We start from the raw sequence: 27,171 nt of genomic DNA, 5'->3' as shown, positions 1-27,171 counted from the left end.
AAACAGCGCGGAACCTTTTTTCAAGAATTCCTGGTATACCCACAATACCGATGCACAGGCTACAATACAAGACGAGAGACTACCCTGAGACTACCGAACTTCTCAACTTCATTAGTGTTAATTTTGGCTTTTAAAAACACCGGATGGAAAACACAAGCCCAGTTGTGTGCAAATCAAGCAAGAAAGAGTTTGCCTATCACCGATTTGCTACAACCTCAATGCTAAACATATAGCAGCTAGCATGGACAGCTAACGCAGACACTCGGACAGTGATAACTGCTACATGCTCCGAGCATGTCGTGTTGCCAAAACTGGACAAGATGACAGGGTTCAGAGCCAAAATGAAAAAGCCAAAACAACAAATGACTTTATAAAAAACACTTTGTTATATACCAATCTTTTGATCTGCCACAATAATGTGATTACTATGAAAATACCTCAAGTTGAGGGCATTTCTCAGGATTTTTTAGGTGCAATTAACATGACAAAATAAGTTGCATCTTATTTAAAGCTAAGCTGGGTGTGGTATAGTGACGTTATGAAAATGTTCCATCACAAAATTAGGAGGAGTGTCTGAGAACTCAAGCTCTGGTGAATATCCAGATCAGATGCTTTCAACAGTGCTGCATATACATATAAGGTGTTAGTTCTACAGTTCAGGAAAGCTGAGTTCTCACCTACTCAACATGTTGAAGCTGATTCTCTCTGTGACGGTCCTTTGGACATTCTTCAGTAAAGGTAATTTAATCAATCTATAGAGTAATCATTATTTACTGCTAAACTCAATTAAAAAAAAAATGTTCCTGTTTCCTCTGGCCCTACAATTGTCTGATGTTGTGCTGGTAATGGAATGGACTGGTGACCTTGCATTCAGAATTATCCATCAATTTACCAACCCTTGATCCTTTTTCAGTATTGTGGGTATTAAGTATAATAATAATGCTAATAATAATAATAACAACAATTATGATAGTGATAATGATCTTTTTTTTTTTTTTAACACATTACATGAACATTATTATGTTTTCAAAAAAATCCTTATGCTGTAGAATATTGTGTATGGTTCCTACTTTGAACGAAGGTTAACTTTCAAGGGTTGTTTTTCTTGTCTGATGACTCGGCCCATCTATCAGGTTTCCTGTGTGAGGCACAGGAAAGACTAAACAATGTATTTTTGTTGTTTGACTTGGTCTTCAAATGTCATCCTCTTATTCTTTGACATGGACTTGTAACCTCCCTTATTTTACTCATTTATTTGGTCTTCAAATATCTTTGCCAAATTCTTTGACTTGGTCTCTAAATGTCTTTTTGTTGTTTGATTTGGTCTTCAATCGTCCTCCTCTGACCTTGGACTTGGTCACTTAATGTTCTTGTTTTGCTTTGACTTGGTCTCCAAATGTTCTAAAAAAGAAAAATGTTTTTCTCTTGGCTTCATAATGTTCTTGTCTTGCTTTTTGTCCTCTTATTTTTGACTTGGTCTTTGAATGTTCTCAAACTACGGTGTCTTGGTCTTCAAAGGTCCTCCTTTGAACTTATAATGTCTTCATTTTATGCTTTGCCGTGGTTCTCTAATGTCCTCGCCTAATGTTGACCCGCCCATGTGGACATTTGAACTGCTTTGGTGGACACATTATGAACTTGACGAACTCTATCACCTTCAGTCCAGGGCTGCAGCTCCACCAACTGTGAAGCAGTTCGAACGGAGGCCCAGGGAGAAATCACCTCGCCCTGCTACCCTCAGAACTACCCCAACTCCCTGACGTGTAGGTGGAGCCTCCAGGCACCCGCCGGCTTCATCATCCAGCTGACCTTCTTGGACTTCGACCTGGAGGTGGCGACGGACTGCATCTATGACCGGGTCGTGGTGAACACGGGAAGCGCTGACGTAACATTCTGCAGGCAGTCGGCCAATGGGACGACGCTGAACTCCACGGGGAACGTGATGGAGCTGTTCTTTATCACATACGTCAACGTGCAGAAGCGAGGGTTCAGTGTTCGCTTTCAACATGGTAGGTTGAGAAAATCATTTATAAATGGAGGATGGCTCTAATAAGGGTGTTGAATTAAATTGGTTTGGTGCGCAGTATGCACTCTTTGAAGCATGACATGCTAATGCTAACGCTCCTGCAATTCAGTATGCACTCTTTGAAGCATGACATGCTAATGCTAACGCTCCTGCAATTCAGTGTATGATGCAAGTGTAGGTAAATGCTAATCAAGTATGAAGGCAAGAAAGTAGGTGGGTTTATTTGAGCTAAACACAGAAATTTGGAAGATGTCTGTGAAACTAAAGATTTAAATATTATTTACATAAGCATGTATATTGTCCTGAGAACCAAGAAAAAAGTATCCGTTAGACTAATGGTTCTCAATATTTTCAGTCCGCCACCCCGCAAAATAAAGGTTCCAGAGACTGGGGACACACACTGTACCTTGAACACAGACATAAACATTGAAGAACAGTCATGTGGAGACAGGGCCATCTATAAGGGGGGATAAAGGGGAGAGATTTTTGGGGTCCATTCATAAAGTCAGCAAAATGATGGTGCATTGATCTGTTTTTAGTTATTTTAATATTGTATATTTACTTGCAAATTTAATAATATTTCTGAATAACGTAAGTAAATATTATTTGCATTGTATTATTTTAAATTTACTTGCAAATTTAAGAATATTTCTGAATAATGTAAGTAAATAATATTTGCATTGTATTATTGTAAATTTATTTGCAATTTTAACGATATTTCTGAATAAATTTAGTAAATAATATTTGCGTTGTATTATAGTAGATTTACTTGCAAATTTAAGGATATTCCTGAATAAAGTAAGTAAATATTATTTGCATTGTATTATTGTAATTTTACTTGCAAATTTTAGAATATTCTTGATTGATGAAATTAAATAATATTTGCATTGTAATATTTTAAATTTACTTGCAAATTCAGTGATATTCCTCAATATAGTATGAAAATAATATTTGTGTATTTTTTGTCGTTATTTTAATATTAATTAAAACAAGCATCATATTTTTGCATGTTTTTAATGACATTTTGCCACAATTTTGTGTTATTTAGTTGTTGTCATAATTTTGTTGTTTTGTTGTAATTTTATGTATTTTGTTTTGATATTGTGTATTTGTGTTGTCTTTCATGCGTTTTTGAAGTCATTTTTGTGTTTTTTTGTCCAATGTTTTTGTTGTTTGATGTTTGTTGTAATTTATTGTGAATTTAGTTACTCATACCCCTAATTATTCACTGCATGTTTTGTAATATTTTAAATTTACTTGCAAATTTAAGGATTTTTCTGAATAAATTTAGTAAATAATTTTTGCCTTGTATTATAGTAGATTTACTTGTAAATTTAAGGATATTCCTGAATAAAGTAAGTAAATATTATTTGCATTGTAATATTCTAATTTTACTTGCAAATTTTAGAATATTCTTGATTGATGTAAGTAAATAATATTTGCATTGTAATATTTTAAATTTACTTGCAAATTCAGTGATATTCCTCAATACAGTATGCAAATAATATTTGTGTATTTTTTGTCATTATTTTAATATTAATTTTTAAAAAAAAGCATCATATTTTGCATGTTTTTAATGCCATTTTGCCACAATTTTGTGTTATTTAGTTGTCATATTTTTGGAGTCATTTTTTTTTTCTTTTTTCGTTGTCCTATATTTTGTTTTTTTGTTGTAATTTTATGTATTTTGTTTTGATATTGTGTATTTGTGTTGTCTTTTGTGCTTTTTTGAAGTCATTTTTGTGTTTTTTTTGTCCTACGTTTTTGTTGTTTTATGTTTGTTTTAATTTATTGTGAATGTAGTTACTCATACCCCTAATTATTCACTGCATGTTTTGTAATATTTTAAATGTATTTACTTATTGTGTTATATACTTAAATCAAGGAGGTAAATAATGCTTGTTTTTAGTTATTTTATTATTATATATTTACTTGCAAATTTAAGGATATTTCTGAATAACTTGAGTAAATAATATTTGCATTGTAATATTTTAAATTTACTTGCAAATTCAGTGATTTTCCTTAATATAGTTTTCAAATATTATTTATGTATTTTTTTGTCGTTAATTTAATATTAATTAAAAAAAAGCATCATATTTTGCATGTTTTAAATGACATGTTGCCACAATTTTGTGTTATTTAGTTGTCATATTTTTGGAGTCATTTCAGTTTTTTTTGTTGTCTTATATTTTGTTGTTTTGTTTTAAATTTATGTATTTTGTTTTGATATTGTGTATTTGTGTTGTTTTTCATGCGTTTTTGAAGTCATTTTTGTGTTTTTTTGTCCTATGTTTTTGTTGTTTTATGTTTGTTTTAATTTATTGTGAATTTAGTTACTCATACCCCTAATTATTCACTGCATGTTTTGTAATATTTTATATGTACTTATTTATTGTGTTATATACTTAAATCAAGTAGGTAAATAATGCTTGTTTTTAGTTATTTTAATAATATAAATTTACTTGCAAATTCTCCAAAGTGATGGAGCTGTTCTTTATGACATGTCAACGTGCAGAAGCGAGGGTTCAGTGTTCGCTTTCAACGTGGTAGGTTGAGATAATCATTTATAAATGGAGGATGGCTCTAATAAGGGTGTTGAATTAAATTGGTTTGGTGTGCAGTATACACACTTTGAAGCATGACATGCTAATGCTAACGCTCCTGCAATTCAGTATGCACTCTTTGAAGCATGACATGCTAATGCTAACGCTCCTCCAATTCAGTGTATGATGCAAGTGTAGGTAAATGCTAATCAAGTATGAAGGCAAGAAAGTAGGTGGGTTTATTTGAGCTAAACACAGAAATTTGGAAGATGTCTGTGAAACTAAAGATTTAAATATTATATACATAAGCTTGTATATTGTCCTGAGAACCAAGAAAAAAAGTATCCGTTAGACTAATGGTTCTCAACATTTTCAGTGCGCCACCCCGCAAAATAAAGGTTCCAGAGACTGGGGACACACACTGTGCCTTGAACACAGACATAAACATTGAAGAACAGTCATGTGGAGACAGGGCCATCTATAAGGGGGGATAAAGGGGAGAGATTTTTGGGGTCCATCCATAAAGTCAGCAAAATGATGGTCCATTGATCTATGAATCTGTGATAACCACATATAATTATTCATCTGAATATTATCCACTGTTATCCAGGAAGTTTATTATTGTTTGGGTCATAGTGTATAGTCATCACAAAATGTAAATCCTTGTTTTAATTAGAAATAAAATGAGTTAAAAATTATCATAAACGGTGAAAAAACTGGTGAAATGTTCCATTAACTTCATTTTATCTCCGTTAACAACAGACATAAGGTATATTGACAGTTAATAGTGTTCAACAATATGGTACAAAACAATAAAGCACAAAAATAGGATCACAACTAAGGACCAGTCTAACACACACGTTTTCTAGAGATCCAGAGAGATCACTGACAGACAAAACACAGGCAGAGAAACTGAATAAAGTCATTATCCTAACCAAAAGATCTCAGTCTTTGGGAGGCTGGGAACAACGCGGTGTGCTGCTGTCAGAGGTTCCTCCCGAAGTCAGCTGCATGCTGCCTTTTATAGGTAGAGGATCAATCAGTGCAGCTTGTCTCCTCCAATCAGCCAGCAACACCTGGAACACGAAGATCCACTCACAGCACTCACTCTGGAAAAATACAAGAGACAGACAAAGATCCACACGACGACAGAGCACTCACTCTCCTCCAAAACAGAATACCAGCTACAAACAGCTCTCATTACGGCCACAGTCGTAACACCTGGCCACCTTTTATATCTTCCTCTCTTCCTCTTTATTGTAGTTGCTGTCTCTTTGAAGATCCAGAAGGTGAAGATAACCAGCACTGGCAGCGGCCAAGTTACCGAAGTGGCCGACTCCGTCTCCATTCCTGCTCTGAGTCACCTGACCGTGTGCTTTGAGGTGGAGCGCAGCAGCCTGGAACAGGTCCGACACACTTAATATGTATTTTTGTGTTTTGTTTTGTTCACCTGTGTAGTCAATCATTCACTAACTATTGTATTTGTTTTTTTTTTTTAAATCACTCTTCTAGATTATTATGCTATTTTTTAAAAATTTTTTTTAAAATAAGTGCCCAAATGTCTTCACCAAAAATGAATCGTCTCACATTTGACTACAAAACTACACATCCATTGTCAACTGATGAAGGAGAATAAAGTGAAAACCAATAAGTGAAAACCAAAGCCGACTCTTAACTATAATAATACATTTTATAAAACTTTACTTTTGATGCCAAACCTCAAAGTGCTACAGGATTAAAACAATACAACACAACATATATTAAAAGACAGAACTAAATTAAACTAAATTAAAATCAGTTTCATTAAAAAGGTGATATTTAAGTCTTTTCTTAAAAGTGTCCACCATTTGCGGCGCCTTGAGGTGGTCTGGGAGGGCGTTCCACAGGCAGGGGGGCAGAGGCTTCAAAGGCCCTGTCGCCCATTGTTTTGAGCCGTGTCCTGGGCATGACCAGATGGTGCTGTTGGCCTGACCCTGTCCTAGTTGAGGTGTGTGGTGTAAACAGTTCAGTGAGGTAAGTGGGGGCTGCACCGTGCAGACAGTGATGAGTGTGCAGGAGGTCCTTATATTCTATGTGGGACTGAATGGGAGCCAGTGCAGTGTACGGAGGATGGGGGTGATGTGCTTGTGTTTTCACACCCTCATCAGGACCCTGGCAGCAATGTTCTGAACATACTGGAGCTTTTGGAGGCTCCTGCCAGGGATCCCGATGAGTGTGTTACAGTAGTCCAGCCTGGAGGAGACAAAGGCGTGGACGAGCTTCTCTGCAGCAGGAAGGGAGAGGGAGGGGTGCAGCTTGGAATTATTACAGAGGTGAAAGAATGAAGTTTTGCGGATGGAGGTCACATGACTGTCAAAGGAACGGTGGGGGTCAAATTTAACCCCCAGGTTTGTGACAGAGGGAGAGAGGAGAATGGTGGGTCCAGAAAATAAAACGGAGGTGATTGGGGGGGAGCAGAGTTGGTGAGAGGTTCCAGTTTGAATGGCTTCTGTTTCTGAGCCATTTAGCTGCAGGAAGTTTTGACTCATCCAGTACCAGCCAATTTCAGAATTTCTACCCTCCTCAGTGCCAGCTGTTTTAGAGCATTTTGACAGATTTTTAAAGACCCACAGAATATTTTGTACTATGACTAGGGATGTAACGATTAATTGTAAGGCAGTTAAAAATCGATTCATAGGTATCTCGGTTGATATCGATTTTCTGAAAATTGAATCGCAGTACTTTTTTTAACCGCTATCCACAAGTGTAGGCGGAGGGCGGAGTCTGCTAATACTTTCTTTCTGGCCGCCTTCTACTCTTAAATATGTTAATAAATGATTCATTACCCCTTAAGCACCAAAAGAATATCTGTAATATTACTTGAATATCTGTAAAAGTCACGTTTTTCTATTAGCTCTGTCTGCTAGCATAGCTTCTGTTCTCCACTGCAAGATATCTGCATGCCAACCGACCTCTGTGTTACCAGCGCCCTCTGCTGGTCCAAACAAATATGACGTAAATCAGTGTAATCACGGTTTTTTTTTTTTTTAAAAGTCCAATTGTTAAGGCACAAAATACATTTTCAGTTGCACTTGTAAAAGAAAAAGAACTATTATGCAGTTTTGCATTGTTTATTATAGAACCAGAATTTAAATTAATAGGCTTCATTTTCATTTGTATTATTCCTTTTTTTATTTCATTCAAGATTTATTTTTAGTTAAATTGCATTGTTTTGAATAGTTTATCAAGGAATTCTTTTGACAATGAAAAATAAAAGGAAAATAGTACAGTATTTTCTAGTTTTTTTCCCAAAAAAAAAAATTTGTCTTCAGTCCCATTTTGAAAAATAAATCGTGAGAGAATCGTATCGTGAACCCAGTATCGTGAATCGAATCGTATTGGGAGTTGAGTGAATCGTTACATCCCTAACTATGACAATCTGAATTTTGACAACATATTCTGAAAGACTAGTTAGTTAATTAGTCTCTCAGTTCATCAGAAATATAGAATTTTGTTTCTAGCTTGTTTCGTTCTTCTGTAATCAGCGCCATTTTCTGTCTTGCAAACTCCTTTCCTCTTCCTCTGAGCTCTGCCCATCATGGGTAATCTCTCATCCAAAGGTGCTCTGCTGCCACTTACATGTCACCAGTTGGTTACTACATCATGGTACAAGTTAGATATATACGGGAAACCTTCGTCACTCAGTCTCCTAGCAACCCCAGCCGAAAACACAATTCACGTCTTTAGACGTCTTTGGCAATCAGTGAGTCAAAGGGTTTTTATAAATCCATAGAAATGTCCAGGTTTTTCAGTCAATGTGTATCCGCTGCCCTTTAATTCACCGCTACTCCGTCAAAATACCCGCCCTTTGGAAAATATCCAACAGTTTCTGAAGTTTCACTGGCATGTGTGGGGAACGCCTTTGAATCTGCCATGTTGTTTGGTGACAGAATTACAGAAAAACACACAGCAGGAATAAAAGAGAGCAATTAACAGCAGATTTCTTTTATCAAAACTAAAAAAAACTTTACAGAGGATATGTACTAACTTATGACACTGTATATATAACAGAAGTCCTCAATATGTAGGTTGTGGCCCAAAAGTTCCGTTTTACAAAGTCATTAAACATAGGACATGATGTTAAACTGTCCCTTGTGCCACAAGATGGCACCATCATTAGTGTTCCTTTGAATCTGGCAGTTTTTCTGCCTTTTTAACACTGGACACCCTCCTCAAAGGTGGCCAGCTACAGGGTGATCAAGCCTGAGCTTGCCTCCCATAACTGTTTCCCACTCTCTCCTTTCTGCAGCTTTGGCCCACTACAAACAACCACTACAAACTAATAATATTAAAATGTTGTTATAATATATACTTCTTATACAGTGGCATTGTTTTTTACTTTTCTGGCTAATTTAGTTGGACTTTGTTGATAAAAATGGCATTTGTTTAAAGGACTGAAAATGAATGTTTATTTGTGTCCCTGTTGTGATATTCTGTCTCATCTCAGATATAACCATATTTTAATGTATTGGTATTGAAGGTTTTTCCTCACTTTTTGATCTTGATGTCACTTGAAAATCACTCTATTATGACATTACAAGCTATTTTTGAGTGAAAGTGGAGAACTTCTTTAGTCTACAGAGGCTGGTTTATCATGATTGTTCCTGCACTACATTTCCACTCTAGGGCAGGGGTTCTCAACTTTGGGGTCAGGACCCCATTTGGGGTAACCTTTTTTCATCACTTTTTCTTGTCATATTTGTGCTCTTTTTAATGATTTTTTGCTACATTACTTCCATTTCTGCCTCTTCTCCATCAAACTTCAATGACTTTTCTGCAATTTTTTTTTTTTTCCACTTTTCCCTTCTAATGTCACATATGTTGACCCATTATTTTCACTTTTAAATTCTTCACCATATTTCATGCTTATTTTTACCAATTTATCTACATTCAAGATTTGTCGTGTCCTTTTTACCACTTTTTCTGTCCGTTTCTGGCCTCTCTAATTTGCAACTTTCAACCATTTTTTGTGGTTTTTAAATCCCATTTCATCAACTTTTCCACCGTTTTTGGTCACTTAACCCATTGTATTTCTGATTAAAACAAGGATTTACATCTTTAAGATGACTATATACTATGATCCAAATAATAGAAAACTTCCTGGATATCAGTAGATATTATTCAGATGAATAAATAAATGTGGTGATCACAGATTCATAGAACAATAGACCATCATTTTGCTGACTTTATGGATGGGCCCCAAAAAAAGCTCCCCTTTATCCCCCCTTATAGGTGGCTCGGTCTCCACATGACTGTTCTTTAAGGTTCATGTCTGTGTTCATCCACTTTCAGCTACAGTGGAGGTCCCTGCTCTCTGGGACCTTTATTTTGTGGGTCGCGGTCTGAAAAGGTTGAGAACCACTGCTAAATAAGAAGGGACTAAACCCACACAGAGTCAGACAGAGAGGGGGAAAAAACCTGATCAGAGTAACAACAAAAAGAAGTCCCACCATGAGCTAAACATAACCATAAAGAGCTAAAACCAGACCTAAAATGCGTCCACAGAGTGAGCGGATCTTCACCTACTCGGACAGCAGCAACAACGTGGCTTTGAGTCTGGGATCAGATCAGAATGAGATGAAACTGATGGTGGACGGAGTCGTCTGTCCGATGGATGAGATCCTCTCACCGTCCATGATCACCTCCAGCATGAAGTCCTTCTGCGTTTTGTGGATGTCGTCCAGTGGTCGAGTCGAGGTTTACTTGGACCAGCAGCTCAAAGGACAGACCTGCAGTGAGTCGGCTGGACACTCCCTGCCCGCCGCTGGAAACTTCCAGCTCGGAGGTGAGCCCGAGATGTGGATTTTTGTGGATTTTCATCATTTAACAAATAAATGGGCAATAAAGTGGCCCAGTCCTAACTTTATCAGAAACGGTATAATGTAGGGGTGTGCATTGCAATGACTCTGACGATACAATATGATTCAGGATATGCATTTCACGATTACAATATATCCTTAAATATCGCGGTACTAAACAATACGATACGTCACGATATATCGCAATATCAATATTGCCAAATTTCACCATTAGAAGTACAAAATGGTATGAAATACAATATATTTTGCTTTTTTTTTAAACTTGCGAGAACAAGTAAATGGTAACTAACTGCAATTCTAGCACCAATATAAAAGTGGTATGTTTACCAAATAAAAAAAAATTTAATTTAAAACAAAATTGTTCAAAAAAGTTTAACTTCTGCTTCTGTAACAGATTCTTATTCTGTTCAAATCTTAAATTCATTCAAAGTAACCACATACATCTATAAAAGAACACAGTATGTAAACGTCATTGAGGAGTGAGGTAACAAGGTCTGATGGTGCGTTCACTGACACCCAGTGATCAGGTGTTTACATGTGATGCATATGTTAAAGGGTTTTTTCTTTAAAAATTATGATTAAAAAATGTATTTTGACATTTTTTGGATCAATACAATAATCACACGGTGAAATATTGCGATATATTGCTGATTTGATTTTTTTCCTCACACCCTTAGTATCCTGTGTGTTCTCAGGGCAGAACAGTTTGAACGGGAACATCTACAACGTGCGGCTGTGGGACTACGCCATGTCGGCGCAGCAGCTCGCCGCTCTCACCTGCAACAGCGTGGGAAACATCATCGACTGGGAGTATGACTACTGGTCCGTCCCGTCCATGCTGGCTCATACGGACAACACGCTCAACTGCAGTGAGTACGCCGGCAACTTTACACGTTCACTGGTTACCACATTTAAATTTACAAGGCATAATATTTGGTGAACGTAGTTACCAACCTGGACAGTTTACCAGCGTTTTGTTAAGATTTAAACCACTTCTAATGAATCAAGGCGTACTCAGAATTACAACGATCCTTCCTTTAAAGTCGTTCATTGTGCCAGATACAGTTGATGATTCAGCTTAGAAAAAATCTGCCACAACATCTCCTTGAGACACAACAAATCCAACCTGGCAACCCAGCTTCTACAGTGGTTGTCTTTTCCTCTGTGTTGTTGGCATTGGTCCATCATTCCTGTCTCATGTCCAGGAGTGTGGTTTCTCCGCAATGTGACCCGTGTCCTTAATCCTGATCATTTGAGGCATTTGGATTCCTTTTAGTCCAGTCTGATATGTAATTACAGAACTATCCCCTTGTCAGTTCTTGTCAGACTGCCCTAAGCAGGCCAGATACCATCATACACTGATGGCATTCACCAAGGCCTCTTCCTGAGGAAGATTATGTTTAGGGACCAAAGTTTACCAAATAGCAGAGATTCCTAATCTAACAGACGCTCCTTGACTTGGATCGTTTGAAACCAAACTACTCCCAGAGTCATTAACCCGGATCATTTGAATCCTTTTAAATCCGGACTGTTTCTAACCTGAATTGTTTCATTCTCAAATGTTTTCAGGGAGCTTGTGACCCCTTGATTGTTTGAATCCTGATCATTTCTAGGGAATCCATAACTCAGATGCTTAACCCAGATCTTCTTAGTTGTTTGAATTATGTTTGAGTCCTGAATGTTTTCATCTGCAACTTTGGTTCTCAACCTGGATCCTTTGTGTTATTTGAAAAGGTTTGAGTCCTGACTCATTCCAGGGAGTTTCTAACCTAAATTGTTTCATTCCTGAATGTTTTTGGGGAGCTTGTGACTCGTGTCTCAACATTGATTGTATGAATCCCAACGTTTTTTGGGGGTTCCAAGACTCAGATCCTTAACCCAGATATTTTGAGTCATTTGAATTATGTTTGAGTCCCGACTGTTTCCAGGGAGTCTGTAACATGGGTCCTTAATCTGGATCCTTTGAGTTATTTGAATCAGTTTGAGTCCTGGATGTTTACAGGGCGTGCAATCTTGGTACTTGAGCAGAATCATTTGAGTCATTTAGGTTTGGGTCCTGACGATGCTGTTTGTCTTACCACCTTTATCCATACGCTGCTACAATTAATTCCACTATACATAGTAGATCTCTATCACCAGATCTGCTAGCACTCCGCTTTGGCGCCCCCTGGTGGCTAATGGGGCCCAATGCCTTTGCACTGTCCACGTATGGCCAGAAACATGTCATAACACCTACGCTCATTGATTTATTTACATTTTTTACAGGGTAAAATATTAATTAGTCTTGGAAATCTCCAATTTTCATTTGTGGTTTCTCTGTCTTCTGTGTCCATGGCCAACGTCACTCCTCTCACCTCCGGTTTTGCCTCACCTGCCCAAATAGGACCACAAAACACTTAAAATCCTTCCTACTGACCTCAGAGCACCACATTCTATGAGTTTCTGACATGCATTTATGTTACTATTCCGTATGCACTATGGACAGAAAAATATCAAACTTGTGACTCCAGTTCAGTATTTTCCAGCCAAACAAAGAGAACCAAACACTCTGAAATTCAATAAGCCACACATGTTGAAGTTTCAGTGTTTCAATCAATTTTTTTTTAACTTTGAACACTTTTCTCTATTAAAACCCTTTGTTTTTGGTAATTTAAATTTTTTTTAAGCAAAATGTACTGTATTTCAAACCATTGTTTGCATTTTAAACCTTTTTTTATTTGAATCTGTTTTATTCCGATGCCATTGTTCAATTTGACATATTTTAAATAATTTTCATTAACCAAATTTAAAACTCCTTTAATTTTGTGTGTTTTCAACTCTTTCAACACTTTTCTCTATTTAAATCCTTTGTTTTTGGTAAGTTGAACCCATTTTTCAGAATTTGATACAATTTTTGTTCAGTATTTCTAAATTTTCTAATCCCATTGTATTTTATTTTTTATTTTGTTTAGTATTTTGAAGACCTTTTTCTGTGTTTTTAACCAGATTGTCAGTATTTCAAACCATTTCTTGTATTTAAAAGCCTATTTTTTATTTGAACCTCTTTTTATTTTGATGCCTTTGTTTAGTTTGACACAATTATTTAAAATAATTAACAATGACTAATCTTCAAACTCTGTTTTAAACACAATTTGTGTCCCTTTTTTGATTTTTTCAGTATTTTGAAGCTACTTTCTGTCCCATGGCCTCCTGCACTACTGAACTCTGGCAACCCCCAGCGTAGGCACGACCCACACTTTGAAAACCTCTGTTGTGGAACATAAGTACATTTTATGAAACAATAATTTTCACACAGATGTTCACAAGAGACAGATGCCTCACTCCGCAACCAGACCTAGTACCATACAGAATTAAGTAAGACTTTTAGTCCCTTCAGAATTTCGCGGCCCAAAATGCCTGATTTTGCGGCAGCTTTTTAAAAAAAATGCAGCAAAAGTTGCTTCATTTTCAGCCTTTATTATTTTCTCTAACTTTGCCTAAACTGGTCAATTTGCCAAATTGATTCACAATAATTTAGCCAGATATGGATTATTTCCATCACATTTTAAAGGTTTCCAGTGCGAGAATATTAGAGAGAATGAGTTTAAGTTTTTTAAACAAAAAATTCCTAAAATAAATAAATGTTTTTTTTTTTTTTTTTTTTTCCTGTAAGAATCTCATCAATGCACTCATGACTTTTTCTACAAAGACTTGTGTGTAGAGATACCACCAGGGGGTGCAAGCACCAATTATATTGTCCACTGCTACTGTTTTAGACGGTATTTGTAATGAAGCTCTATTAAAGATTATATATAATAGTAGAGGTTTATTCAGGTTATTTTCTTTAAAAGTCCTTCTAGAGCAGCAGGAGATCATTAAACAGTTGTGTTTGTGAGACACATTTGACGCTATTTTGCTTGAAAGAGTCAGATTGGCTGTTGTGACACAGTCTGTTACCAAACTAAATGGTGATTCCGCTCGCACCGGGGGACTACCGATGACTGATGGTGGCTGCCAGCTTCAGAAGTTGATGTGGTTTACACAAGGCGGACGGACTTCAGCCACGTTGTGACGCCGAATTGACCAGAATCTTTAGGCAAGGCAAGGCAAGGCAAATTTATTTGTATAGCGCATTTCATACTCAAGGCAACTCAATGTGCTTTACATGATAAAACATTCAATTGTTTAAAATCAATAAGAACATTTAAAATTATCAGTAAAATCAATTAAAATCATCAGTAAAATCATCAACAAACACATGACATCAACAACATGACCAAAAATCTCTCTCTCAATCATACGCAGTTGAGAAAAAAAAGTGCCTTTAATTTTGATTTAAAAATGTTCACATTAGATGCTGACTTCAGCTCTGCTGGCAGTTTGTTCCACTTCTTTGCAGCATAACAACTAAAAGCAGCATCATCATGTTTACTGTGAACTCTGGGCTCCACTATCTGACCTGTGTCCATAGATCTGAGAGACCTGCTGGGTTCATACCTGACTAACATCTCACTGATGTATTCTGGACCAAACCCATTCATAGATTTATACACCAGCAGCAGAACTTTAAAGTCTATTCTGAGGCTGACTGGGAGCCAGTGTAAAGACTTTAAAACTGGACTAATGTGTTCTGACCTCTTTGTTCTGGTTAAGACCTGAGCTGCAGCGTTCTGAACCAGCTGTAGCTGTTTGATGCTCTTTTGGGGGATTCCTGTCAGAAGACCATTACAATAGTCCAGTCTGCTGGAGATAAAAGCATGGACCAGTTTCTCCTGATTTTTCTGAGTCATTAAACCTTTCACTCTGGAGATGTTCTTTAGGTGGTAGAAGATGTTTTTGTGATAGATTTGATCTGACTGCTGAATGTCAGATCTGAGTCAATCAGAACACCAAGGTTTTTGACTTGGTCAGATTGGTTAAAATTGCGGAAATATTGCGGTGATTGGACAGAATTGCAGGGCTGCGCAGCATTCACAGGGATTGGATGAATTTTCATTAATAGTTGCGAACGCAACATCACAAATTCCTGAAGGGTCTGGACTTTGAACGAGGCCGGTAGAAAAGAGTCGCCTCGTGCCTCGACGGGTGCGAGGGCCCATTATCACTGTTTGCAGTTTTAATTTTTTTGGTTTCCTCTTTTGATGACTCGGCCTGTCTATAATATATGAGGGCGTGGGCAAAAAAACTTTTGTGGTCCTTATCATAACTGTATCCATATTTTTCAGCTAATGAAAATAAGTTTATTCTTCCACTTCACTTCACATGCCGACGTCAATCATTAGTTTTGCGCTTCCACGTTACATTTTCCCAGTCACATAGCTAATGCAGTTTAATAATTTTAATTATCTTTCAAATTCTGCTCCATTTTAAGGCTTCTCATTATTACTTTTTTGTGTGTAGGAGTTTTGCAGTGTTAATGATCTTTATTGTCAATGAAGAAAGGTTTTTTAGAAGATGGGCCTGAAATTGAAAATATTCTTCAGTTTGTCATGCCCCACGTGTTATGTCTTCTTTCCAAAAGCATGCCACACACTTTGAAAAGTGCACTTGGCATCGATGCTTGGGCCCTAATAAGAAGAATCCGTATGAGAACAATACCGTCTCCTATGGCCCCAACCCTCCTCCCTCCCTGCAGAAGGCAGCAGGAGGAGAGCTGTAAGGGCAGCGCCATCCTGTGGCTGACCTGCAAACTACCCATCCTAAGACTATCGATCAATTAATCAACAATAGGGCCTTCACACTGCCTTCAGTGCTCGGGCCCTAAAAAAGAGTGAATGATTGTGTGATTCTTGATAAAAAATATCAATATTACAAATATTGAACAATCTTTAAAGATTTTTTTTCTCATTACAGCTCCAGCTGAAGGACTCAGATGTAAAAGTTGCAATGGTTCATGCTCAAATGAAACAACAGTTACATGTACTACAGAAACTATGTGCGTAACTGCCACCATCACAGGTTATATATTTTTTGTTTAAATACATTGTATCTCAGAGAAAAACATTTAATAAAAAGTAAATGACATTTAATTAACATGAATCATCTTAATTTTGTAATTGCAGACACAGCACTTGGTTTATCTGGAACAACACGATACTACAAAGCATGTGCATCATCAGCTCTCTGTCCAATCACAGGCTCTCAAACATATGAACTGGACTTGGTTTTTTCAGGTGCACTGATATCTGCTGAGTGCTGTGACACTGATGAGTGTAACACTAATACCTTAGGAGGTAAGTGCATGTTTCCATTTATTTTGATGTATTGATCAGATAGGACAATAATGTCTTTGTAGCTTTGGTTCCCTTCAAAAGCTGAACATGTTACTTTTTTGTTTTATATTTTCATATGGGTTGACCCAAGTATTGTAAATTAAAACTAAACCACAGTAAAATGTTTTTATACTTAAAGGAATCTTATTTTCTTTATATTTTCAGCACATACTCAGTCACAGACTCTAAATGGTCTCTGGTGTTTCTTCTGTGCTTTCGGCCGATGTGCTTTTTCATTTGCCTGTATAGGAGATGAGACGCTGTGTATTCAAGGAACATGTGAGTCATATGATTACTGTGAAACAGCTTTCTTATTTCTATTACTGCAGTTAAAGGATATTTCCCCCCAGCTTTTTTTTTTTTACAAGATTTTGAAAAAAACAACACTAATAATTAAGATATCTTTATTTGATTAATGAAACAATTTATGTAAAGTGTATAAAAGCTAATAGATCCTCACAATATAGTTAGTGTCATGTTGTGTGGGTGTGGTAGTGGAGGATCCAAGCACAGAAAGAGATGGAGGCAGCAGGTAGGCTTAGCGTACGTAGAACCAGTGCTATGGGGCCATTATTGTAACAAAACTATTTGTTTGTGTGAAATACAATTTGTATGTGTAGAGTGGGTCGTCCAGTGACTGAAGGGTTGGGGGTTCGAATCCCACTTTATTCGAGTCATTGTCGTTGTGTCCTTGGGCAAGGCACTTTACCCACTTTGCCTTGTATGAATGGGTATGAATTGTGCATAAATGAGCATTATCATTATTATCATGTCTGTACCTTGATCCGTGTGCGTAAGTTTCAATCTGTGTCTGTATGTTTTTTTTCCCTTTATTTTATTTATTAAAGTGATGGTAAGTTGTATCGATTTACATAGATATTTAGTATATATTAAAAAAAAAAAGAATTCCCTCTTTTGCACCTACACACATACCTACACATATACACCCACACATACTCCATTCTCCTTCTCACCCGTACTCAGTCCTGCATACATACACTCGGTCAGATGTGCACAGCAACCACTGCCCCACTATATGTTAATAAAAAAAGAAATAAACCAAGCAAACATGGGATAAAAAGCAAACAGACCATAAACAGAGTGCTCTTGACATAGTGCTGCTTATTGATTGCAGATCAATAACTCCACCAACCATAAAAAGTTACAGACTACAATATTGTTAAGATTAAAAATACAAAAAATGTCCCAGACCCAAATTTCCCACAACTCTCTTACAACCTCAACTTGCAAAGTTAAAACTGGTTCATGCTGGAAACAACACATTATTTTCACAAGTTAGTGGAAAATTCTGGAAAAAAGGTGGAGCACATCCCTTCCAGTTTTTTTTTTTTTGCAATAATAGTGTGTCTGCATGTTGATCCATTGCCGTGTTTCACTCTGTGTGTGTAGAATTTGGATTTGAAAAAGAAGTTGTTTATGTGTAATCTATTCAGTGTGTCTGTACTGACATCTGTACACGTGTCATTGGACTGGGACACTCTGTTTGCTGTCTCTGTGCAATATTGCATGAAACCACCAGTTATTGCCTGTATCAAGTGACAGACCCTCCAGTTGGAGGCCAGTCATCAAAGCAAGCACCTGGTGACCGGGCATTTACCATGGAGGCCAAAGCAGAGATTTTCCCCAGTGGGTTCACCACCTGCAGAAGGGAGGCATGTGGAACGTCACCTCTATGGCAGGGAAAGAGTCTGAGCTGGTGCGTGCGATAGAAGTTCTGACTAGATAGTCAGCCTCATCGTGACATATAGCAAGAGATATGGAACCAGTCTTCTTGAGAGGGCTTGGACTCTCTACCACTCTGGAGTTGCCAATGGTGAGAGATGCCAGGCAGGGGTGCCTAATACTTATGGTACCGTGGCTCAGGGCCTGTATGTTTTTAGTTTATCCCAGTGGACGAGAGGGTAGCCACTCTCCACCTTCAGGTGGAGGACAGATCCTAACTGTTGTTTGTGCTGAAACAGCAGCTTAGAGTATCCACCCTTCTTGGATACTTTAGAGAGAGTACTGGAGAGTGCTCCTTCTTAGGATTTCCTCGTTCTGCTGGGGGACGATAATGCTCACATTAGCAGCAACAGTGATTCCTGAAGTGGCATGATTGGGAGGAATGCCCCTTCCCTGATCTGAACCTGAGCGGTGTTCAAGCATGAGGGTGTCCATCCTGGACACCCTTGGCCGCAGATTGATGATCGACTTCACAGTCTTCCAACACATGCGGCCCAACAACACATCAGCCTTCTTGGCCTGTCGGACTCTGGAGGATGCAGGCCAAGCAGAGCGCCAAGGTACCTGACCCCCTGACCTGTTCCCTGTATGACTGTTGTTAGAACTTGGTCCGCATTGTCGGCAGTAAGTAGGACACGTTTTAAGTGAGGATTGGACTCGTCCAGGGACTTTCTCACCAGTTCTGTTAATAACCTTTATGAACAGAATTTTTTGGCAAAGCCAGGACATTGAGGGTCTGGTTTGGTGGCCACAGGATTAGGTCACTACTTTGTGCAGATGATGTGGTCCTGTGGGCTTCATTAGAGTCTCACTGGATCAATTTGCAGCATAGAGTGTGAAGTGACTGGGATGAGAATCAGCACCTCCAAATCCGAGTCCATGGTCCTTGACTAGAAAAAAAAGGTGGAATAATTTCTCCGGCTTGGGGATGAGATGCTGCCTGAAATTAATAAATTCAAGTACCTTGGGGACCAGGAAGTCGACTGGCAGATTGGTGCACCATCTGTGAAGTGGAGTCTACACGAATCTGGCGCGGCAAAGAGGGAGCTGAGCCAAAAGGCAAAGCTTTCGATTTATTGGTCGATCTTCATTCATACCCTCACCTATGGTCATAAGTTTTGGGTCATGGCCGAATGAACAAGATTGCGGGTACAAGTGGCCTAAATTAGTTTCTTCCGTAGGGTAGCTGGGCTCTCATTTAGAGAGAGGATGGGAAGCTCAGTCACATGGGAGAGGCTTATGAAGAGCCAGATGAGGTGACTCGGGGAACCTGATAAAGACGCCTCTTCATTGAGATGTTCAGGTCACATCCCACCGGTAAGCAAACCAGAGAAAGATCCAGGACATGCTGGAGAGACTATGTCTCTCGGCTTGCCTGGAAACAGCTCAGGATATCTCGAGAAGCACTTCGCAAAGTGGCCGGGGAGAAGGAAGTCTGGGCCTCAGTAATAAGGATGCTGCCCCGGTGACCCGACCACATATAAGCAGTAGAAAAAGGATGGATGGATGTCTGAACAATTACATTTTTCATCAGAAATTTCTGTTAAAAAGTGTTGTCATTTTTTTACTTGCAAATGCCGACAGAAGAGAATATGTATAAATAATCAATATTTTAATCAACAGTGACCGATGAAGCTTATGGCTGTGCATCACCAAGTGTGTGTACTGCAAGTCAAAGGCTGGGAGAACTGCCATTCTTACCAGAGTTAGGAACCGACAGCTCTGGACCAAGCTGTTGTAATACACATGACTGTAATGGTGGAACTACAACCACCACACCTCCAACTACAACTAATAGACAACCAACAACAATAACCACAGACACCCCAACCACAACAACTACAGGTATTCAGTTAAATGGAAGTGTTAATTTGATTTGGGTTTTGTTATTTTAACATAAAAGTGATGCTTTTTGGGGTCAAATTTTATAATATAAAAGTTTAACTGTGAACACTGATATTCCATATTTTCTTAACATTCTCACAAAGTCTTGCTCTATTTTTGTTCTCATTCCAGGACTTCAGTGTCTATCCTGCACAGATTCATCTTGTTTCAGTCCAGTGTCAGTGACTTGTTCTTCAGAGACTATGTGTATAACAGCTTCCATTAAAGGTAGTCTTTGTATCTTGTAATTAACATGATTTACATGATGTACATTCACTTTAATATGTTTTTAGTCAACCTAAACAAACTGATTTTTATCTTTGTAGATGTGATGTCTAGAGATGAGAGTTTTTTCAGAGGATGTGCTCCTCCCACACTGTGTCCAAACAGCGGCACCTTTAAGTTTTCTACTGACACGGTGGAATCAAATAAAATCATAGATGCTGAATGCTGTGACACAAACAACTGCAACTCAGGAACTCTGCCTGGTAAGTGATGATGGAGGAGATTGTTTTTAGAATCAGAAAAGGTAAGGTCACAAAATGTGTATAAAATCTGAATTCACAAGACAATAATCTACTTGTTGCAATTAAATGACAGCGTTCTCCTTTCTGTTTTAGTGTTTCTTCTGTATCGTTGGCACCAACTTTCGAATAATGTTTTCAGTCCATTGTGACGGAGCACAGGACCGCTGCTTTTTTATCGAGGGTGTGTTCACTCGAATGAAATAGAATCAATATTTCAGACTTTGTTCACCTAATGTATTATTAGTATTTATGGAAATTATGTTACCTTGTGATACAAGTGTTTTTGTTTGGATTCATGTATTTTAATTTATGCACTGTAGATATGTTTGTGTAAAAAGTAAAACAGTAATAATTTCTTTCATGTTCTCTTTTACAGTCTTAACTGATTATGGAAGATAACTTGTTGCTGGCTGCACATCAACAGACGTGTGTGAAATTGCTTCTGATGACGGTGTATTGCCATTTATGCCAGAAGTGGGAAATCTGACCAGTGGACCAACCTGTTGTGGAACAGACAACTGCAACAATGTTGAATAGGCAACATTAGCAGGACCAACTACAACTTCATAACACCAGTACCTGTTCTGCTACTCTTGAATGCAGAGGAATGGAGAACAACTGCTCTCAGTAAACTGGTTAAAAACAAAAACTGTATTTTCATCTTGTACTGTAATCCAGGCCTTTAGATCAGAACAATAATCTTAGTTTGTGGGGAGACATATTGCAGTGTTACTAGAGAATACAAGAAAACATTACCTTCATTATTTTTTTGTTATGAAATAAGCAACTAAAGTTTATATTGACGAAGTAATACAGCATGAATTTTAATGAATATTTTGCAGTGGGTGAAGTGTTTTATTTTAAATTATGATGGAGATTAATTCTTTTGGGGGTTTTTGAGTTTGTGTTACGCCTTATTTCCTGCATGTTACAATAACTATGACAAATTTTAAAATAATGCTGCTCTTCTCTGTGGACAGCTGTGGCACTAAGGGTCAACAAAAACAAGATTAATGTGTCAATCTGTGTATCTCACCAGTAATCTGGGAAAAAAACGGTTGATGGTGTATTCTTTTGTCGGGAGGGCTGGGGCCACCTCCCTGTGAGCAGTGTTGGATCGCCGTGCGAGTGTGGGCTTCTCTGCTGTGTGGCCAATCCCTGTTGTGGAGGGGTGGACTGCTTGGGGCTGGTGTGCGGTGGGGGTCGCCCCCTGGATCATTGGGGGTTGTGGTTGGTGTATTGCTGTACCTGGGGGGTGGGGGTGCCCGTCTGCGCCATCTACCCTCTGCAGCTCTAAAATATGCTGTATTTCTCATTGTATTCCAGGAAAAAGGTCTGACCTCTATCAAAAGGATGACCCTAATTGTGTTAGGGTTAAAACCAGGTAGTTGACCATATCAGGATACGCAACAGATGGAAGACTCTCTGGGTCGTCATTAATCTAAGACGAGGGCGCCAACTTGTATGGATCTGCACCACCAATAAACCTTAACTTTTCCAAATAGCGTGATGTATGCTTTTGCATCTATAACACATTATGGGGAGCTTTTCTGTTGTTTCCGACATTTATCCATTGCAGCATTTATTTACGGGTGCCTCCAATATGGCCGCGCATTCGGGTTACTGCCCAGAACGTGACGTAGGTGAAAACTTGCTATTAGAGCTGTGCTTATACATATAATATAGTAAATGAAGTTTCCATAGAGAAGCTTTAAGATAAAGGCCTTCCTAAACCAATGGCTGTGCAGTAGCTGCAGCTTCATCCTCTGCTCTCCAACAGCTGCTTCCTCAATCTAGCCTACTTCTGAGTGTGAACATATGAAACAGTTGCTCCATTAGGTCAGCTCGTCTGACACTCATGTTCACAGGATGTGCGCTAAAGTCAGGCTTGCTAACATAGCTTCACTTTTCAATTCAAGTCCGATGCGACAGAAATGATTAACACGTACATGCAGCTCGACTGGCTTGGCTAATGAGCCAAGCTCTTACGTGGGCTTTGGTTTCATTACAGAGGACAGATGTTACCTTTTCTGTTAAGCAGCTCCGTGAAGATGTTCATACCGAGGCTGCAACGTCTGTAACAGGTGGTGAAGTGTGGGATTCTCCCATTTCATTCATAAAATCCAAGATTTGTCAAGATATCCGCTTTTACAATACTAGGTACGTTTTTGATCACTTTATCTTATTTTTTTTTTCATTTCTGGAATTGTTTTCTATCAATACAGTAGGACTTGTTTTTTTGTTTTTTTTTACTTCACAACTTTATTGTCCTGCCGCAAACAGAAAATAAGCATGCAACACTAAAATATTATGGTAAATGGATTTGATTTATATAGTGCTTTATCACCACACTGAAGCAGTCCCAAAGCGCTTTACATATCAGCTCATTCACCCAATCACGCTCACATTCACACACCAGTGGGACAGGACTGCCATGCAAGGCGCTAGTCAACCAGTGGGAGCAACTTAGGGTTCAGTGTCTTGCCCAAGAACATTTCGACAAGTAGTCAGGTACTGGGATCGAACCCCCAACCTCTCGATCTGAAGACGACCCTCTACCACCTGAGCCACGGTCGCCCAATACTATAATTGATGATGTCATGCTCAGATCTGAATTTACGAACGGTTAATAAATAAGGGCCATTGTGTGTAAAATTAGTTCTGACTGTTAATCAACATGCAACATTTTCACTTGTAGTTTATTTTCTTTTAATTTGAAACACAGCCCTATTTTCATTTTGTAAATAGGAGAACATTGTGCCTATACAGTAATTATATGTAAATATTTTGTCATATTAGGCTATGTGACAATAAATATGATCAAAAATGACAATAAGGTTAACATTGATAATGTTATTGATATTGATTTAACCACAAAGCTACTTCAACGTACATTGCACTAAATTATTTTTCAGACAATAACTTGAATTTGAGTTAAATATCCCGGATCTATTTAATTTGAAAATGTGGTTAACACCCAGTTATGCTCGAAAGAAAGTAAAATACAGTAAAACTGATACGTGTTTGGTCAGAATTCCCAGCACTGCTGATGAGAAACTTTGATGTTCAACAGAGATTTAACTACGTAACAGCTGAGAAGTAATTTAACAAATAACTTGGTGTGAATAAAATGTTTTACAGATAATTGATGAATGTGAATGTACAAATTGTTTTCAAAGACAATGTTTACCCCTTGTACTATATTTTGTGTGAATTGGACATTTTTATAGACAAGTAGACTAGCCAATAGGAAAAATAGTTGGTTTACAACATCCCTCATTGAACAAGGGAAAATTAGAGCAAGATGAGTAGAGTTTTTAAGACTTTGGTGCCTGACACTCAAGCAATGTTCCCTCAGACTCGGGTTCTAAAATAGCAGAGACCACAGGAGGAAGAGGCAAGAAAAGGTACAAAGCGAAAGCTGGAGCCGATCTGGCGAGACTTCTCTGAGTTGAGCTATGAGTAAGCTACGGTCTGGCACTGACTGATGGTTAGGGTGCCGCTTATATGGACTGTTGATTGCCTCCTGCAGCTTTGCTGATCTGATGTACTCCAGGTTCTTGTGGTCTGTCCAAACGATGAGAAAGTGCCTCCACTCTTCCAGAGCCAGCTTCACCGCTAGCAATTTTTGATTACCGACGTCGTAGTTGTGCTCGGCTGGGGAGAGGTGTCTGGAAAAGAAGGCACAAGGGTGCAACTTGTTGTCATTGTGGGACCATTGGTAGAGAACAGCCTCAACCCCAACATCCGAGGCGTCCACCTCCACCACGAACTGGAGACTGGGATCTGATTGAATGAGGACCGGGGCAGAAACAAACCTGAGCTTGAGCTCACTGAAGATCTGAGTAGCCTCTGGGGTCCAGGTAAACAGCCGGGGGTGGAGGTGAGTGCTGTGAGAGGGGCGGCTATCTTACTGTAGTTCCGGATGAATATCCGATAGAAATTAGTGAAACCAAGGAACTGTTGGAGCTGTTTGGGTATGGGCCAATCCTGGACTTCGAGATCTTTACCGGATCCATGTTTAGCTCTCCTAGCGAGATGATGTAGCCCAGGAAGGTAACAGCGGGAGAGTGGAACTCGCATTGCTCAGCCTTAACAAAAAGTCGGTTCCTGTGAAGCCTCTCTAGGATCAGAGGCACGTGCTTGACATGATCCTCCTGAGAACGGAAAAATATGCGGATGTCCTTGATATAGACGAAAACAAACCGGTTGATCATGTCATGGAGGACGTCATCCATAAGGTGTTGGAAAACAGCGAGGGCGTTGGAAAGTCCGAAGGGCATGACAAGGTACTCAAAGTGTCCTAAGGGAGTATTGAAAGCTGTCTTCCACTCAGCTCCCTCATGGATGCGAACAAGGTGGTAGGCGTTTCGGAGGTCCAAGTTGGTAAAGATAGTGGCACCATGATGCGGGATGAATGCAGAACTGATAAGGGGTAATGGGTACTTGTTCTTAACTGTGATGTCGTTCAGTCCTCTGTAGTCATTGCAGGGCCTCAAGGAACCATCCTTCTTGCCAACAAAGAAGAACCCAGCACCCACCAGGGACGATAATGCCGGCTGACAGGGACTCCATGATGTACTGGAGGAGCATTCGGGTCTGGACAGGTTATACAACCGACTGCTGGGCAGCAAAGATCCGGGGAGCAGGTTAATGGGACAGTCATAAGGGCGGTGGGGTGGCAGAGTCTGGGCCCTATCTCGGCTAAATACAGGCGAAAGTTCATGATAAACTTAAACCGTGGAGAGATCTGTAGGCTCAGGAACCACTGGGACAGGAGGAACTGAGGGAGTCAGGGCAGAGCGAAGGTAGTGGGTGTGGGAGAAGGAGCTCCAGGAAATTACTCTCTCCTTACTCCAGTCAATGTGAGGGTTATGTGACTTCAACCAGGGGAAACCAAGGACTGAGGGCGGGTTAGAGTGGCTAATGAGGTGGAAACTGAGGGACTCTTGGTGATTACCTGCGAGGGTCAGGGAAACAGGAGTGGTCTTGTGACTAACCTGGGCCAAGCATAGCCCATTAAGGGCACGGGCTTCAAGAGGGGACAACAGATGGACTGTAGAAATCCCAAGTTGTTTGACGAGGTTGCTGTCAATAAAGTTGTCTTCAGCTCTGGAGTCTACTAAGGCAGAGATGGGCAGTGTCTGAGTGCCCAGACTGATGGATGCAGGTAGCTGGAGGCGTTGAGGGGAATCAGTTAGTGTGTGGCTCAACAGTGACAGAGGGGATACTGGTCTTTTCCCGGTCAGGTTGGGCAGGTGGCAACATAATGACTCGTCGTCCCACAATAGAGGCAGGCGTTGGCAGCTCGGCGCCTGTCTCTCTATTGTGACGAGAGTTAGGCCCGCCCGATCTGCATGGACTCGAGAACGGAAGAAGGCTGTCGAGGGTCCATCTGCACTGGCTGGTGGATGGAGATGAGAAACAAGCTCCTGGCTGAACGCTCTCAGTGTCTCTCCCTGAACCGGTTGTCTAGGAAAATGGCCTGGGAGATAAGTTGATCCAGCCTGCAAGTCTCCTCCTGAGTGGCCAGTTCATCCCTGAGGGAGTCCTGAAGTGCTTGGTAGGAGGCATCCTGAAGGGCTTCATCCTTTCTGCCGCGAAGGTTTAGAATTCTATGGCGAATTTGCCCACAATGCAAAGCCCCTTCCGGATACCCCCCAGCCGGCGTCCTGCGTCTCTGCCCTTGACAGTCTGGCACTGACTGATGGTTAGGGTGCCGCTTATATGGACTGCTGATTGCCTCCTGCAGCTGGAACTCATCAGCAATCAGGCCACTCACAGCACCTACAGCACCACTGAAGGTTAAAAAACAAAAGCAAACAGGGAAAACATCGCCCCCTAAGTGGCGCTAGGGGTGAAGGGTGTGACACCAAAGCACTCACTTGCAGATTAGAGAAAGTAGTGCAGTCAATTATACACCAAGACCAGAACAGGACTCTAAAAAGAAAACAATAATCTAGTCACTCGACGCAGAAAAAGCATTTGATAGAGTCAACTGGTCATTCCTAAATAACATCACATCACACTGCAGAGAGGAACCAGAAAAGGCTGCTCACTCTCATCTTTGCTTTTTGCAATATTCATTGAACCTTTCGCAGCAGCTATGTCAGAACTCTGTTATCAAAGGAATCCATTCATCCATTTCAGAACACAAAATTAATCTTTATGCAAATGATATTTTACTTTATTTGGAAGAACCCCAATCCTCATTAGAAGAAGTATTTAATCTAATAAACAGCTTATCTAAATTATCAGACTATTCCATTTACTGGTCAAAATCATCAATCTTTCCATTAACAAAAAAAATCATGTAATCTTGCAAGCCAAAACCCACAA

General features: G+C 39.3%; 1 protein-coding gene across 2 annotated transcripts; it reads left to right on the top strand.

Annotated features, from left to right (window-relative positions):
- The first annotated feature begins 579 nt into the window (after positions 1-579).
- LOC114480396 (adhesion G-protein coupled receptor G6-like) lies at positions 580-22,334 on the top strand. 2 transcript variants are annotated; one of them, XM_028474519.1, is made up of 13 exons: positions 580-738; positions 1,662-2,009; positions 5,833-5,975; positions 10,114-10,393; positions 11,123-11,296; positions 16,260-16,364; positions 16,469-16,639; positions 16,844-16,957; positions 20,045-20,266; positions 20,438-20,533; positions 20,632-20,793; positions 20,926-21,013; positions 21,209-22,334. In XM_028474519.1, exons 1-12 carry the CDS (start codon positions 687-689, stop codon positions 20,979-20,981), a joined length of 1,923 nt encoding a protein of 640 aa, XP_028330320.1. In that variant the 5' UTR covers positions 580-686; the 3' UTR covers positions 20,982-21,013; positions 21,209-22,334. The 2 variants fall into 2 exon arrangements, with proteins under 2 accessions (XP_028330320.1, XP_028330321.1); XM_028474520.1 differs by lacking the exon at positions 16,844-16,957.
- The last annotated feature ends 4,837 nt before the right edge of the window (positions 22,335-27,171 follow it).

The sequence above is a fragment of the Gouania willdenowi genome, chromosome 18, assembly GCF_900634775.1.
Source record: "Gouania willdenowi chromosome 18, fGouWil2.1, whole genome shotgun sequence".
Lineage (NCBI taxonomy): Eukaryota > Metazoa > Chordata > Actinopteri > Blenniiformes > Gobiesocidae > Gouania > Gouania willdenowi.
Note: the sequence above shows the minus strand (reverse complement) of the source record. Positions and strands in the feature narration are given on the sequence as shown.

Excerpts from the sequence above, each read along its gene's own strand:
- LOC114480396 (XM_028474519.1), top strand. The coding sequence starts at position 687 with ATGTTGAAGCTGATTCTCTCTGTGACGGTCCTTTGGACATTCTTCAGT. Across the intron at positions 5,976-10,113 it reads AGCGCAGCAGCCTGGAACAG|AGTGAGCGGATCTTCACCTA; the intron begins GTCCGACACACT and ends ATGCGTCCACAG. Across the intron at positions 11,297-16,259 it reads GGACAACACGCTCAACTGCA|CTCCAGCTGAAGGACTCAGA; the intron begins GTGAGTACGCCG and ends TTCTCATTACAG.